The sequence below is a fragment of the Echeneis naucrates genome, chromosome 13, assembly GCF_900963305.1.
Source record: "Echeneis naucrates chromosome 13, fEcheNa1.1, whole genome shotgun sequence".
Classification (NCBI taxonomy): Eukaryota; Metazoa; Chordata; class Actinopteri; order Carangiformes; family Echeneidae; genus Echeneis; species Echeneis naucrates.
Genome location: NC_042523.1, coordinates 18449890 through 18466247, shown reverse-complemented (window position 1 = coordinate 18466247; position 16358 = coordinate 18449890). Strand labels below are relative to the sequence as shown.

Below are 16358 nucleotides of genomic sequence, written 5' to 3'. Positions count from 1 at the left end.
AAAGGCTGCGAATCCAAATGCATAACTAATCCAACTAATCTGTGAGAAAGATCAAATCTAATATCACAATCTTTATATATTCATAGATTAAGATTCTTTCAGTGAAGGAGAGTTACTACAGATTTAAAAAATGTTGTAGCTCAACAATATCAGATGGAAAGTTTTTTTGTTTCACATTTGGAGGGGATCTTCAGTCAGTGCCCTTATGGCCAGAAGCATATTCACACTGTGGCGTTTATTTCCTTCATTTACATATATTTCATGTTGAGCGGATGAGATGGTGATGGAATCAATTTATACTTACTCTTTGTATATTCATATATTTATAATAATACATTTATAATCATCAGGTTTTTTACCATATGGTTTCAATTTCTCATGCAGTGCAATCTTTCATCTTTTGTGGAAGAAAGAAAAAGAGAAAAATCCCAAAACAAACAAACAAACAGACAAACAGACAACCCCCCCCCCCCCCCCCAAAAAAAAAAGACAGTGTGTCAAATTTTCGAAAAAATCCCATATTTATTGCATTATTGCAGTGACGGAATTCAGCTGTCAAAATGACGTACTTTTTAATTTTATACTTAAAACATTTATCATAAAGTATACACAGTGTTCAGTACTACAGAGAACATACTGGATATCAAAATTGGTATCTGACCTTTGACTTTTGGCTAATGTATGTTTTCTGACACTTCAAAATGGCTACTTCTTTAAAAAATACTCCTGATGTAGCAGTACTATGAACATGAAAACATAAAACAAATGACACATTCACGTAGACAACGTGCACACGTCTGTCATTCAGTTAGACAGTGACAGACCGCGGGGAGAGGCCTGAATCAATCTGATGTGTGCTTCTACAAATTCAAGAACCTCCAGGGATTTAAATGCAATGGGATTCCTATACAAACTATATAAATATTCATCTGAAAAGGATTCGTTATTATGAACGGGTAGCTTCATCTCTCTCTTTGTTTCCTGGTGTGCTTCAAGACAAACAAGTCTCGTATTCCTCTTCAAATCAATGACAAGCACACAAAAAGTAAATGAACCGATGTGTTCCTGATGATCAACTGGGAACCAGATAAACAAACTGAAATCAACAGTATGTACGGACACTGCATGTGTTTGCTGCCCACACACACACACACACACACACACACACGCTGATGCAGACTGATCAAACTGGCAGAATTCAATGTTCCTGTAAAAGAGGCAGAGGGAGAAATCTGACTGTTCAGGCAGATGAATACCTGAATGGAAATAAATGTTAACAGGTGACAGATAAGAGGATTTACTGATTTGTCCATCAGTCCAGCCATTTCTGGTCCTGAAGTGGTACCTGGATCATGGAGAATGTCTAGAAAAAGAAGGAGTTGAGGGGGTCGAGGGGCGTAGGTCCTTCCTATGGACCCCCACTGTAGGAATAATCTGCCTTGTTGTGCATCACCAGCTTGTTGTCCACAAAGTAGAAGCTGTCAGACTGCGTCTCGTAAGGATGCAGGATCATCTCGCGCACTGAGAGACAGGAAACACACAACACTCAGGACTGTCTAGCATCAGCTCCCGGCAGATATCTTGTAAAACATCTGTGTTTGTGTCTGCCTCTTGTGTGTGCACTTGTGTCTCTATGTGACAGCTGTGACACTCACTGATTTCCTCAGACAGTGCGGGAAACTCGTAGATGTGCTCGCAGGTGTTCTTGCTGCTCGGCATGCAGAAACCGAACTCGAAGTCAAAACTCTTGAGCAGCTGATCGCGGAAGTAGTGTCTCTCGATCATGCGGAAGTTGTTGATGGGGGTGTCACCCACTGTGAACTCCACCCTGCAGAGACACGGCGAGAAGTTAAAAAAAGCCTGGGAACACTAAAACATCGGTTCAACAGTTAAGGCTGTAAAGATATTTAAATATTTAAAGATATTTTGGTCAGTTCTGTCTTCCGTCTTCACTCCACCTTGACAATCTATTTGTTTTTTGGAGGCTTTTCTCTGAGCAAAGCATTTCAGGAACCCCATATAAATCTTGATGGAGACTTGATTCAGACTTGTGGCCACAAAAAAAAAAAAGTAGAAATGCTCTTTTGAACTCAGACTAAACAAGTGAAGCAAAACCATGTTTGTACGCCTGTAACTTTGAATCAGTATTTCTTACGTTCGTTCTTCATACCCTGTGATTTGGTCAGATTGTCTTCGCTATGCAAACCACAGCAGCAGGTGACGTCGCAGTTAGCATCCTGCTCTTACTTTGGCTTCAGAAAGATAACTTGACAGTCTAATGTTTGCATCTGCACTTTTTTTTGGAGGTCATGGGACAAATGTGCAGGGCGTAAGCAGCGTTAACGGTCTGCTGGATTTAAACGCTGAATTTTTCACCACACATGTATTTTATCTTCAGAAAGGTTTTCCGCCTAAGGAATGAGTAAGTAGTTCTGTGTGAGTCATGGCTAAAGTTGAACCGTTATCTATACAGCTGACCCATGGCGGGTCGACCGGTGAGGGCAGAGGACGCACAGAGACAAACAGCCATCCCCACCTCCAGGCGACTAACGTTTGCATGTCTCTAAGCAGTTTTTTGGAGGAAGCTGACGCTCCCAGAGACTTAAATCGAATGAGGTAGTGGATAACTATCAGCTTTGTTTTTAATTTGAACAAGTCTGAAAATAAGCATAAAAATACCATCTCAATTGGTTGCCAGGAGCAACCATCACTACTTTTTTTTCTTCCAGTGGAAAAAAAACAACACAAAGTCTGTATAATAACAAAGCGCGCATACACATTGTATCAAACACGCATGGAGCTTTTTCACTGAGCCTGGATTGGCTTGATGAGTCAGTAGTTGGCCACAGTAGGAGTCTGATGATGATGATGACTATTCATGTACACTGCCCAACTAGCTGGTGCCTTACTCAGCAGGTGGGCTGCTTTGTATGTTCACGCTCATGGAGCTCCTACATGAAGTGGGCGTCTTCTGCACCAAGAGGGTGCTTCACAGTCTCAGGACATGTGTCTCTCTCTCACGCACGCTTTGATTCTTATTTGGAGGGAGCATGTACACGCTGAGCTTCAACTTACGTGGCTCCAACCTGCCGCAACTGCAGGAAGGCTGGCGTGAACTGGTATCGGACAAAACGGCCGGCGTTGGGGTCGCAGTGCTTTTTACCTCCCGCTAAAGAAGACAAAGAGAGAAAAGAAGAGCACAGCCAGGGCTTTGAAAATCCAAATTTTTCGACTCATTACTAAGCAGGCTAGAAGAGTTTGGGTGATAAATTTGACATTTCTACACCTATGAAGTCTCAGAGGTTTGGAGCTGACCTGGTGTTGGAGGTTTAGTAATCTCAAACAGGACTGTCCCAGTTTCCATGTCACGGATCTTAAACCTGGTGAAGTCGATCATGTGGACATTTTCTTCTGGAGAACAAAGATAATCTAAAACAAGACAGAAACGAGACCTTAGACCTCATTCCTCTGTCAGCCTCTGTCAGGACACAGTACAGTCTGTTTTACAGCCTAATACTTCCCACATGTCCTTCTTTGGAGTCTCACCACAGTTTCCTCACAATAACTGGGTGGCTGATTCTCACAGGGAAGCTATTTGTCACACACGCCAGAGTTTTCTGTGCAATGAGGTGAAATGAAATCGAGGATAACAGAAAAGCCTCTGAGCTAATTAAGAAAAGCCATGAAAGCACCTGGGGTCACACACTGCTGTTGGACCCGTTGTAATGGACACAAAACAAACAAACAGTTATCCCTTTTTTCTTATCTCAGTCAAACATATCAGTCACTCGTTGTTTCCTAAGAGGTAACCTTCACATTACACAGCACTTTTTGAAACACGAGTGGTCGACATGAAAAAACAAAACAAGACAAAGAAACATTTAGAAAAAAGCAAATGAATAAACCTCAGGCTGAACAACACAGCATGATCCTTCTGCGAGTCGGAGAGACATATCAATGTACGCACATGTGAACATTCATTCAAAGAAAATTACATTTAATGGCGGTGGTGGAATATTGCAGATCATTTATGGGGCTGTTGGTTATACTTAAAATATCCACACATAAAATAATAGAATTTCATCTCAGCGCAAAAAAACCATTTTGCATTTTCTTTATGGCTTCAGTGAGTTTGACCGTTCGAGTGTCTGTGAAGCTGAATATTTATGAGCACTTTTTGTCGCTTTTATAGTACAATCCTTTTGTGCTCCAAACGGGGAAATGAGTTTTTGCAGCCTCTGCTGGTAAGCACACCAGTTCACATACACCACACAAATATGTACATATATAAATACATAGTTACACACAGGACAAATACATTTCTCCAGCATACTTTACTAATATTGAACAGCAGGATTTTCAAGTCTAGTGAACACAAGCACAAGCTCAGGGGAAGACAGAAACTATGTATCCTGAGTAGGGTGACAGATTTGGCCATACTGGTGGTGTGTGTGTGTGTGTGTGTGTGTGTGTGCATGTACATGTGCATGTGTAAGCATGTGTGAGACACTTCCCTCCCAATGGGGCAGGATTAGACCTAAGAGGCTTATTGTGTTTTACCATCACATGGACCAACTGGTTGGGAAACACACACTTACACCCACACACTCTCACAACACACACGCACACACACACACACACACCTACTATCTCATTAGGGTTAGGGTGAGGGCAGTTATTATTGGAAATCTATGTTGCATAAGCCTTGCAGGGTCTTTCTTACTTTACTTTCTCTCTGACACTGACTTAAGTATCAAGTCAATCACATGAAGATGTTTATCTATTTGTACATATGCTTATGGTCACACACACACACACACACACACACACACACACACACACACACACACGTAGTGTCATTCACTACTATTTTGAGGGTTAGGGAGCAGATGGCCCACACAGGCTTAAGCCACCTGCTTGAAGTTATTTATAGACCTTTTCATAAAGTACAGAGCCCTATACCTGACACCGATGTGAAATCTCCCTGTTGTGAAAAAAGCATTATTTAAAAGATGCTACTTAACATGGTCGGTAAACTGAAAATCACAGCTGCTGAAATCTGCAACCTCCTAGCATCGACACTACAGTAAACATGACAGGGCCTTGTTGTACAGCTGTGAAACTCACTTACAGAGAACGCTGTACGACTAACTGGATCATTTAAATTCAATATGTTACGGAAGTGTTCAAATCAGACTGTGTTATTGTCAAAGGGTGAGGCTGTCATCTTTTAGGGTTTGTCTGTGCTGCACCATTACAACCAGATGTTGTATTTATATCGAGCTGAATTAGAGCATAAGATCACAAAGTGCTTTCCAATAAAAAAATAAAGCAACTGACAACCTCAACTCTAGGCCAAAAACAGAATTATTTAATGACCTTTTATATCATAGTAATTTACGTCTTGATGGCAGCTGACAAACTGAAAAAACTCTTTTACTCAACTTATTCACATTAAATGTCTCACCCACAGACACATGCACACAAACACACCCAACATAACTTGACAAGGAGGATGATTATATTTGAAATGGCATGTTAAGAGCTAATGGACCAATTAGCAATAATTACAATAACAAGTAGAGCAGCACTATATTTAAATGCCGTTTGGAGAGAAGTTGCAAGTATGCATGCATGCGTGCAATGGATGCAAATAGGCACAGATGCAGCTCTTGGATCTTTCTGCAAAGGCATGGAAGAGTACACAAGGCTTTCCCATGGTGATTGGCTCATAATAACACACTGTAGATGTGAATTGAGGGTTTCCATGGTGAACATCTCAAGAATGGTCAAGCAATTTACATGTAAAGCTGCTCTGGCATAAAAATACCAAGTTGGCTTGTGCTGCCTTCCAAACTGCAGTAAGAAGGTTAGAGAGCTGCTGTTTGATGCACTGCCCTCTAGTGCAAGTTGATTTGATGTGAAGTGCTTATCTGCTCTGAGAATATTACTATAAGCTCACTGTTAGTCTGGGAGAAAAAACATTTGCATACTATTTGTAGCAGTAAAAGCACACCGTGTGGCCTGAATATAACCAGCGCACTGAGTTAGTTTGAAATGACCACACGCATCCAAATCCTGTGCAACTGTGCAAAGCGGCTCTTTTCATTTGACAGATTTAACACCACATGTCTGTTCTCCTCCAGCCGAAAATATCAGCGTGATGTGAACTTTACGGCTTCTACTTCATATGACAGTGAATTAGCAATATAAAACTCTCAATATGTTTCGTTTAATACCAGCTAGTTGATGTAATTACATGTATAATACCACTGCGAGTGTGAACTGAGCCCCGCTAATCCTGCTACGCTAATGAATACCAGCACCATAAACCTTTTGTGTGGTCATTGAACTCAAATCATATTGTAATACGATGCTGTCGCCATGTTGGTCGTTTTAAAGCCAGAAGAAATCATATTAGACAGTTCTGCCCTGAATTCACTCCTTCAGCCCCAAGGATTCAGATGATTCAGTATTTTTCAATACACTAGTTCAGGGCAACTTAGAAATGCACAAAAGCAACACTGACCCCCTTTTAATTTAATAATTGGCTGTTATAGTGCTTTGAAACTGGACATGTCAGCAGTTTTCACCAGAGAAATCTGGTCACCTCACTCTGAGAGGTGACCTCATATTTTCTGTACAGTCATGAGGGTGATACAGATCTTATCATTTAAATATGTGCAAGACTGAATAATTGCATTTGAGAATCAAATTAAATGAAAACTATAAAGTCACACCAAAAAGACAGTGGTACTTAAATGATAGCGGGCATTATACCTGCAATAATCCTTCACCTATGGAAAGAGAAGCATTTTGTCAAAATGAAACATACTGTGTCCACATTATGAGGGTAGTTCACAAAAGCACGGCGACATGCATGTTTATGTCTCAGTTCTGTCTCACCTTTTCCCTTCCCTGTCACACACACACACACACAAAGTGCTCCACTTCACTTCCTTCAACACTGTCACCTAGCAACACTCCTCCTGATTGTGTGCCAGCTCGATTAGTCTGTCTTTTTCCTTCCCCTCATCCACCTGGTTGCTCCACAACAACAAGGTGCAGCAGCGAATCAAAGGTGGAATCTCAGATTTTGACATCAGTGGCATGCAAATGAAATGCTGTACATCTGAGATTCGATGGAGATATACCTAAGGCCTCCTGCTAGGTGGAGGGTGGGGGTGGGGTGGGGTAACGTGATTTCACAAGCCTGACACACTGAAGTAATAAAATAGATTGAAGTGTATTGTACTCAAACAAAAATAAATCCATACAAACAGCAGTCTGTATAAAAGGGATAAAAATAACACCACATCTTGAGTAATGCTGAGTTCTTGTATTTAGATAAACAGAGTCTGTCTGATTCTAAAATTCATGAAGAGCTGCCATTTATAGCACTTTAATCCCCAAGATTAGCCCAGAGTTACACACTCCCAAGCTCAGGGATTGACTTCCCATTCCTATTCTTTCCACTTGCCTCTGTGGTGCGCGATCAGCGCAACGACGGTGAGCAAAATGAATCCAAACAACACGGGGAAGAAAAATTCAGACTATGTTTTCTTGTCTTTGTGTTAAAAAGGCCGCTGGTGACGTTAGCATTAAGACACGATGTTCACATCATTATGTGCAGCCCACCTGTCTACGGCAGGCTGTTTCATGTCTCTCAGCTAACAGCACCTGTAGGCAAACTGGCAAACTGTGAGGTTCATTCAGAGGTTAAATCCTCAGCCTCCGTATGCAGATCAGATTCTGCCTTCTTATGTTTCTCTGGGTGAAAAAGGAATGCACCCCAGTGGATGTGAACATATTTTCTGATGCAGTCTGAACCCTGGAAAGACGTGCAAAGATATTTTGCTTAGTTGAACCTGAATGGTGAATCATTCTGGGAAATACACTTATTCGCTGTCTCCGTCCGTTAAATATAAACAGTGAGATTTACAGATTAGTGCGCCTGTCTTTCTCATCAAAACATTTTTTTAATCCAGTCTTTATGCCAAACTAAGGTAACTTGCTACTGAGCCATTTATAGCTCCTTATTTAACTCTTAGCCACAGTGTGTTTCTCTTGACTGCTAAGTGGTTCACTTCCTCCTTTATTAAAAGGATAAAATATTTAATATTTAATCTTTAGTAAAACTGTTTTGTGAAAATGATTTGTGTGCTAAATGTGTTTTTTTTTTAAGAAATAATTTCCAACTAACACTTTAGAAATACATTTGTGATTCTAACTGAAAAATAACAATACAACAGGCTACTAAAAGCAGCTTCAGCTTTTCAACAACTTATTTCTCTCTTTGCACATCCAGAAAAAGGTAAATCCAGGATTGGGATTAAACAGTTATCTGTTTTATTATGTTTAAACCAATGTCTGCCTTTATTAAGTCTTTAAACCTTATTCGTGAGATGAGGGATCTTGTGTAAGACAACGGCGCATATTGATGAAATGATTAATATTGGATTAGGCTCCCAGCTCTGCAGAGCTACAGCAGAGAATGAAGTTGGGTTAAACTCTGAAGTGAAAATCAAAATAATGTGAGTTATGAAGTTACAGCAGAGCGCCACGTGTTAGCAGCTGCTTTCTGTATTCAGAATGACTCCCCGCCTCCTGGTACTATCCACAAAATAAAGAGCCTTAAATATCAGCAATCACTCGGTCACTGGTATTGATCACTCTGATTGACTGGTCCTGTTGTGTAATATAATCCACAGAGGCAACAATAACATTTGAAAAGTTAAATTGACATGGTTATGAGTCTGACGACACTTCCTTGTTAAGTTATAAACAGCTGATTAGATTGTGTTGACCGCTGACATGGATGCAACAAGCCGTCTCTCTCCATGTCACTCTGAAAGACTAACCTTCGAGCAGCTGTGCATGGGAGATTAAGAACTGGCTGCACCAATCAGTTTTAATTAAAGCTGTATCTATTGTGCTGGCAGACATCACAGAGTGGAAACCCTGGCTGACATAGAAAAGGCACTGCTCTGTGTCATACGCTTATTAAAGCCCGAAATGATTGATCAGCCATTAGCGTGGAAGGAACCAGGCAAAGCAATCAACTGGATGAGCAAATCAGCAAAATTATACACTAATGTCGCTACTTATTCACGTTACGGTGCAGCGTCTCACTCATAACACAGTTTGTTGTTACAACCTATTTGCTTGTACTTGGAAAACATTTGTCCTGAGACCAAAAGACAGCGTTAAATCAGGGAAAGTCCTAATTCATGCTCTACAACACAGCTTTATGATTGAGACTCTCACTGATAGATCATAAGGAGCTTTATTGTCGTGAAATATTTCCAACGATAGATTAATATCAGGCAATGCAGACTAAAAGGTTTTCCATTTGCTGCTGAGGAGCACATCATCTTAAGATCACCAGCACAATTGCTGACAAATTCCAAAAAACAAACATTCACAACTTTTTAAACTCACAATATGACAAGTGAAGTAAACTCACTTCACATACTGTCTTGCCAGCATGTTGGCGACAGGAATAATAGCAGTGTAACATCAGACGTCTACTTTATCAGGATCATTGTCTTGTGTGGACGGACTAGCTTTGGAGACCAGTAAATCTCGGTCAGTCCCATTCCAAACGCCACACGACTGCTGCTTCTTCTTCTTAATAATGAAACCGGTATGACCCGAGCACTACGTCAGCATTTTATTTCTACATTGTGGCGTACGGCCATGCGCATTGTCGCCAGCAGCAGGATTCAGGTGATAGTTGCATAACGGTCTGCTGTCTCATCGATACCAAGAGTTATCTGAATGTGACAATTAGAAACTTTAAGGGGCAAAGGTTAATCTGCTTACTGAACTGCTTTTACAGTGTCGCTTTATTTCCAACAAATTCATCCTGTTCATTCAATTACTTTGAAGAATGTGCAAAAATAAAAACATCTGCATATAAAACTCTTGAGAAACAAATCTCACAATATGCCACCTTATCATTATGAGAATATCTAAACCGCTGTTCAGGTATTCACGCATCTTAAATATGTGCAGAACTCTGGAACAGCCTCTGAAACTGGCTGTTTAAAGTGATAACCAAAATAAATCAATTTGGATTGATTGTATACTAATTACTCCAGTTAGCTCAACCCGCTCTCTCTCTATTTGGAGTTTTAAGCTTCTTCATGCACATTAATTTGAGCGAGGCCAGACATCTGAAGCGCTGAGGTTTGCTAAGATGCAACTGAACAATGGCTCTTTATTTTAATATTTGAATATTCTTGTAGTCAAGTTGAAAGACCAAACAGTGTTCTCAGTAAGAGGCACGGTTTCTGCTTTTAATGAACAGGAAACTCTGACTGCTCTACCCAGAGCACTTGGGCGGAAACACAATTAGTCATCGTGGATGAGAGAACAAGGGACACAACAGTAAGCAAATAGCATGTTCAACACAAACACAAAAAGGCTAATATTAAAAATTATACATGCCGATTGTGAGCAAAGATAATAATAAAATCAGCCTCACACTTCTGCTGTCCATAAATTTATGTCACTGTTGTTACTACACAGTCATAAAATGGCATTTACAAGAATGAGATGCATTTGGCAGAAGCAGTACTTCTGTTTATGTCCGTCTGCCTGCATATCATAAAACATCCATCATGTAAACAGTACACTGATAATGTGTCATTTTTCATATCACAGCAGCGCCTCTCGTCTGCTTGATTATATTTCTTGTCCTCTCAGATTGTTACAATGAGGCGCTGAGCCCTCGCTTATCAGCCCTGAGCCACTGTGTCAGACTGGAGCTGTGCTGCCCCAAAATGGTGGCATTTACCTCCCAAAAGCACAAGTGGCAAAATCATTTACACTGAGGGTGATGCTTTTTCTTCTTCACCCTTCCCCAACTGTGATTTTCTTTCTTGCAGCAGAAAATGGTAGCCTGAACGTTTCTGTAATCTGTGCTTATCTCTGTTGTGGTGGCCTTTTGTCTTAGTTGTTGTTTAAAGCGTTTGAGCCTCAGGGAGAAATTTTAAAAGCAAACAAGAAAGCAGTGTCAATATCAGATCTAAACACAATATAGCCGTACTTCAGATGGAGACTTCCTTTTTTTTTTTTCGTTGACATTTTATGGAGACCATCTTGAACCACTAAGTACAAAAGCCTGTAAATGACTGGCTACGTAACGCAGCAGCTTCATTTTTAAAATAAACTCACCAATGCCAACAAACATGTATATACTTCAGCTGCAGGGTCATTGATTACCCGAGGTGTGTTTTGCCATTGCAGAATACTGCGTTACAGGCCTCCTGGCATAATCCAGATTACATGTCAACTGAGATCAGAGATTACAGCACCATCATGAGTGATTTAAGTATTATCGCACTGATGCAGACCTAATATTGCTTTTCTGCTGAGGCAATACCAAATAAAAACAGATGTGATGGTGTCAGACAGGACGAGGGTGAAGAATTTCTGTTAAAACTGTGTGGTTTTTACAGGTTTGAGTCTTGACCCCAGATTTCACAGTAAATTAGTGCTGTAAATATGAGTTAGTGGAAATCAATACAAATAAAGCTTTCACAGTATGAGAAAACAATAACTTCAGCCCCATGCTCTCTTTTTATTGAAAGACCAAACGAGCGATCTGAGGTAATCAATTGCAGAGGGCAACAAAGAAAAATGGAAATATTTATCAGTGTATAATAATATTTCTTTTTTTAAATTGATAGCATGTATTCGAGAATAAGGTTGAAATGAGGAGTAGTGATAGGATTCAGAGTATAATTAGACTTTAATTGAAAAATGATTGCAGAAACGCACTCACCACGAGATGTTTACACAGTTTCCTTTCCCTTCTCATTTTTACTGATGATATCTTTCAGTCATTTCACGAAGAAGATCTTGAGATTATATTAAACAGTCTGGGGGCAAAAATCTAGGGTAATATACATCGTTGAGAAGCCCCCATGCTCACAATCACACTTATGATTTTGATCAATCAAGACTTAGCCTGATTTCTTTCTAAGTGCAAACTTGTGGCTCACAAGCAACTTCTGGCTCTGTACTACCCTGACTGCACTGATATATAAGCATGCAGGCAGATGTTCTGAACCACCATCACAAAACATGATGGTCAGCAAAAGTCTAATACACTCAGCAGGAAAACAATCCATGTAACAGTGTGTGATATTGTGTTACATTACAGGGTCATGAAACGAGGCCTGTGGGTTGACTCACTGCAGCCTACTCTGTCCGGTTTCCATAATATGTTAAACAACTGTCTGATGCCTCTGTTGTGGTTGTTCCAGCTTGACTGCTTTCTGTGACGAGCTATAATCACCTCTCTGACCACCTGTTACCTCAGAGCCACAGGTGCCTTGAGGTGAGGATGAACGAAGAGCTTCTCTCTCTCTCTCTCTCTCTCTCTGTTCTTTTGAGGAGGATTTGAGAAGCACTCCAGGAAGCAGCCAACATTAAGTCACCTTCGGTGCCTGTCAGAGCCGACACACTCAGACACAGAGAGGTGCAAACAACGAGAAACATAAACATTTGCATGGATTGCGAAAGGGGGTGTGGAGATATCTACGGTCAGACCTGTCGCTGTCCATGGTACCTGTCCCCGCAGCGATAACCGCAGATTTTAGCGCAAAGAGGTTGAAATGGGGAAGCAGCGGCAGACGGGTTGCACTAATCTCCCCTGAACGTGAGGCTTTAAATAGGCTACTCTTCCCGTCGTGTCGATTGCAGCGGCAGGTTGGTTTACTTACTCTCGGTGATCTTCTGTAGCCCAAGTACATCTTCGGGGGTTATTACGGTGTTTCTGCGCAATTCTTCTTCGGTTGTGACCGGGATGCCCATGTCTGCTGAGTTGCAGCCCTGCTGCACTTTCATGTCCGAGAGGAAAAGGCTGGTCTGTGTGAACCCTGGCGGCAGCTGAGGCTTTCTGAGGCTTTCTGAGGCTCTCGGCGTCGTGGCCTCAGGAGCCGATTTACTTGCGTCGGAGTCTTGAGTGACGCGCCGTCTAATACAGCGTGCAACAAACAGGCTCTGTGGTGTCACAAGAATAACTCATTCTCCGTTGCCTCCTCCCTTCCTCGATCCGGTAAAAGATAAAAATCAGCCCTCCCTCCCTCCCTCCCTCCCTCCAGCAAGGCTCATCGGCTCTCTCACAAGCTATTTAATCCAAATCCTGTGGCTTTAAACCGACCAGTGGTGCGTGGTTGACAGGCTGACGGGGCTGACGGTCGTCTGCTCACACAGCAGCGCCTGCACGGCTCAGCTCATCTGAGCGACAGCCAGCTGCTCCTCTCCGTGCTCCTGCCGTGTGGCAGAGGTTCTCTGGTGTCACAAATAACCACTTCAAATAGCGCATTGTTTAGGCAATCTGCTGGCTGAAAACAGAGGCAGCTATCACGCATCTTCTCCCTGTACCTTACCCCCCAAATCTGAAGCTGGACTCTTACATGTCCTTGAGGCTCAGGTCTCTCAGAGGTGAGGTATAACTCACCTGTGTTCTGTTAAACAATAATATATAATTATTTATTTTTTTTGCAATAACTTTCAAACGCCCTTCTGGCTTATTAAGTCCCCAAATCTCTGAAGGAAAACATCACCCACTGAATCGTTCAGCCAACAGTCTTTCATTTGTTATCATGCTTCTGGCCTCTTAATAATTTTAGCTCTTACCTGCGTAATGCTAATGTTGTTGGTGACTGCTTGATCCTTAAGGCTGGATGGAAAAAAGGCTGATGGGCTTTTAGGGTCAACTCCAACTCTGAAACTGTTGTTAAATCAGAACAATGAGCTGAAAGAAGCAAGGACCCTTCTGGGTCTTTCAGGACAACCAACATCAATTATTTTAGATGTGCACTCAATCTTCCACTGATAAAATAACCAAATAAATAGGCTAAGGTGGCTTGAGATAAAGAGTGTTCTTTAAGGAAAAGACACGAAGAAACAGAGGAGATGAGACAATCCTTCAGGTGTGATATTTTTTATTTCATGTTTTCCATTGGAAAGTTGCTTTCCAGATGCCAGCATCCCTGAGAAAAGTGTAAAATCCAAATCTTGTGGACAGCCCCGTCAATACGCTGATACGGACCCACCAAAAGATATTCACATCTGCAAAACACCACCCTGCAAAGCCCCTGTTCTTCTGTTTAATCACAGACTGGCTGGTACCCCCCATAAGTCACTGAGGTCACCTTTTTTTGTTTGTGATGAGGAGCTGGCGCCCCCTTCTGTCTGACAACCTAACTGCAGGGCTGGTGCAGAGCTGAGAGCTGTCCATGGTAGTACATTGTGAGGTGTGATGAAATGATCTCTCCCTGTACTCCCTAAAATCTGTTGACCACAGGAGAGGCAGAGCGCATTGATGAACAGGCTTATTGGCATCATTTCAGCTTCAAACACATAGGCGAGTAAATAAAAATTAAATAAAATCAAAGGTTTGTGGAGGTTGTTGCAAGTAGAAGTGAAACAAACTAAAAAAAAAAAAAAAAAAAAAAACACAAACTATTAATTTAAATCATCCGTATTCCCCTTTTTCATAAATATGATAGATCATTTATTATTCCGATGAGGTCTGTAGACAGAGAGCACGCTGCTGTTTTCAGCAGCATCACAGTGAATCTGGAAGAAACTTCTCATCGCATTCAGAATCATTCATGATGGCACGTACTCCCAAATCCTGCCAGTAAAAGCAATAACAGTATTCAAAAGCCACTAACTTGTGCGGCTAAGTGGCTGTTGAAGAATTTTCCAAGGGATGATTAGCAGCATGGCAAGCCAGATCCCTTGCTACTCCCTCCTGTCAGCCCACAGTCTCCAGACTCCCCTCTATGCGGTCATCTCGAAGCAGCCCCTGCGGTGCGTCTGCATGTCTCTCACCCTGCGGATGGACTGGATCTGGGGGTGGTGGGCTCCCCACTCATTCCAATGCTTGAAAGGACCCATCTCAAACACATACTGGTAGCCACGGTAGCCAGGATACTGGTAGCCCACCCAACTGTGTCGAAAGGCAGAGAGAAGAGAGACGTGAGCGGAGCGACGTAGCTGTAGTTATCTTCCACTTATTTCTGATGGATTTTCTTACTTTAGTCTGCCTTCCACTGCTATAATGCAAACCAAAATGTTTCATTGACCTTATCTCTTACTCATTCTTGTTTCTAATTTTGATAGATATTTTTGTACACAGTCTCACGTTGATAAAATGGTCGCTGTTACTTGTCCTTATTTCGTTTCTTTCAGCTCTCCAGATGGACAATGTGTGACTTACGTTCCACCAGTGACCTGAATGCTGGCAACACGGTCCTGGAAACCATAAGACCACAGGCTTGGAATATCCTCGTCGCACACCTCCATCTTACGACCCTCAAAGTTTGTACATTCATAAAGGCAAATCTTATGGTCCTGGGGGTCCTATAAGAGACATTCAACTTTTCAATTTCTAACCATTACCAATTTTCTACAGATTTTTGTTCTTGTGGATGTTCTGCTTAACCTTCTCACCCACATTTTAGCCAATAAAGAGACAAAGCTGGCCCATTTATGCTTAAACGTGAATACAGTTATAGTTGTCTAATGACAGTTATGGTTTTGAGAAGAATAGGCTGTTTTAGAGACTAAAACACAAACTCTGGGGTGAAATAAAAACACCAATTGGTCATACTGAACAGTAACAACACCGAAAAATAACTGACAGTGAACAGGTCTATAAATACATGTTTCATTACAGCCATAAAAAGCAATAAACACAATAAGCACCAAATACAGCATTAATTTGACCCCAACTCACCATTCGGACCGGCCTGACAGACATGAAGCGGTCACATCTGTAGCTGTTGGACCAGGTGTCCCAGCGGGGGTACTCTCCCTTCTCCAGCATGAACATCTCACCAGTCATGTTCTGCTGCTCATAACCCACCCAGCTGCACAGACACACATTTCCTGGTAATCAATTTTGGGTGAAAAAACAAAACAAAGCAAAAACACACACACACACACATATATTTGGATGGCAGTTTTGGTGACTTACGGCCCACACTCCACTCGGATGGAGCCAATTCTCTCAAAGCCTTTCTCACACAGGTTACGGCACTCTGTGAACAGGTCCATCCTACGGCCTTGGAAGTTTTCAAATTCATAGAGGTATATCTGAAAAGTAAAACAAGGGGGATACACTGATTTCCTGTAGCAACTGTATTCAATTCATGTTTTGTTTTTGTAGTTTTTAAGATAAATTGATTTAAAAAAAAGGGGGCAAAAAACAACAGTACCTTGTGATTTCGCAGTCCAATGGCAGAGTGACTGCCAATGCTGCCTTGAGCACCTGAGTGAGACATGATCAGATCTGGAAAGAGGAGAAACACAGTCAGCCATGTAGTTTCAGA

At 41.6% G+C, this 16358-nt stretch overlaps 2 protein-coding genes across 2 annotated transcripts; both read right to left on the bottom strand.

Annotated features, from left to right (window-relative positions):
* Positions 1-524: 524 nt before the first annotated feature.
* Positions 525-12858, bottom strand: unc119a1 (unc-119 lipid binding chaperone a1). The gene is made up of 5 exons (XM_029517810.1): positions 12735-12858; positions 3307-3429; positions 3076-3169; positions 1656-1828; positions 525-1521 (listed from the first exon to the last, which is right to left on the bottom strand). The coding sequence occupies exons 1-5, from the start codon at positions 12856-12858 to the stop codon at positions 1409-1411; spliced, it is 627 nt and encodes a 208-aa protein (XP_029373670.1). The 3' UTR covers positions 525-1408.
* Positions 12859-14805: 1947 nt separating this feature from the next.
* Positions 14806-16310, bottom strand: crybb1l3 (crystallin, beta B1, like 3). The gene is made up of 5 exons (XM_029517561.1): positions 16245-16310; positions 16004-16122; positions 15764-15896; positions 15245-15387; positions 14806-14974 (listed from the first exon to the last, which is right to left on the bottom strand). Exons 1-5 carry the CDS (start codon positions 16308-16310, stop codon positions 14806-14808), a joined length of 630 nt encoding a protein of 209 aa, XP_029373421.1.
* Positions 16311-16358: the final 48 nt, after the last annotated feature.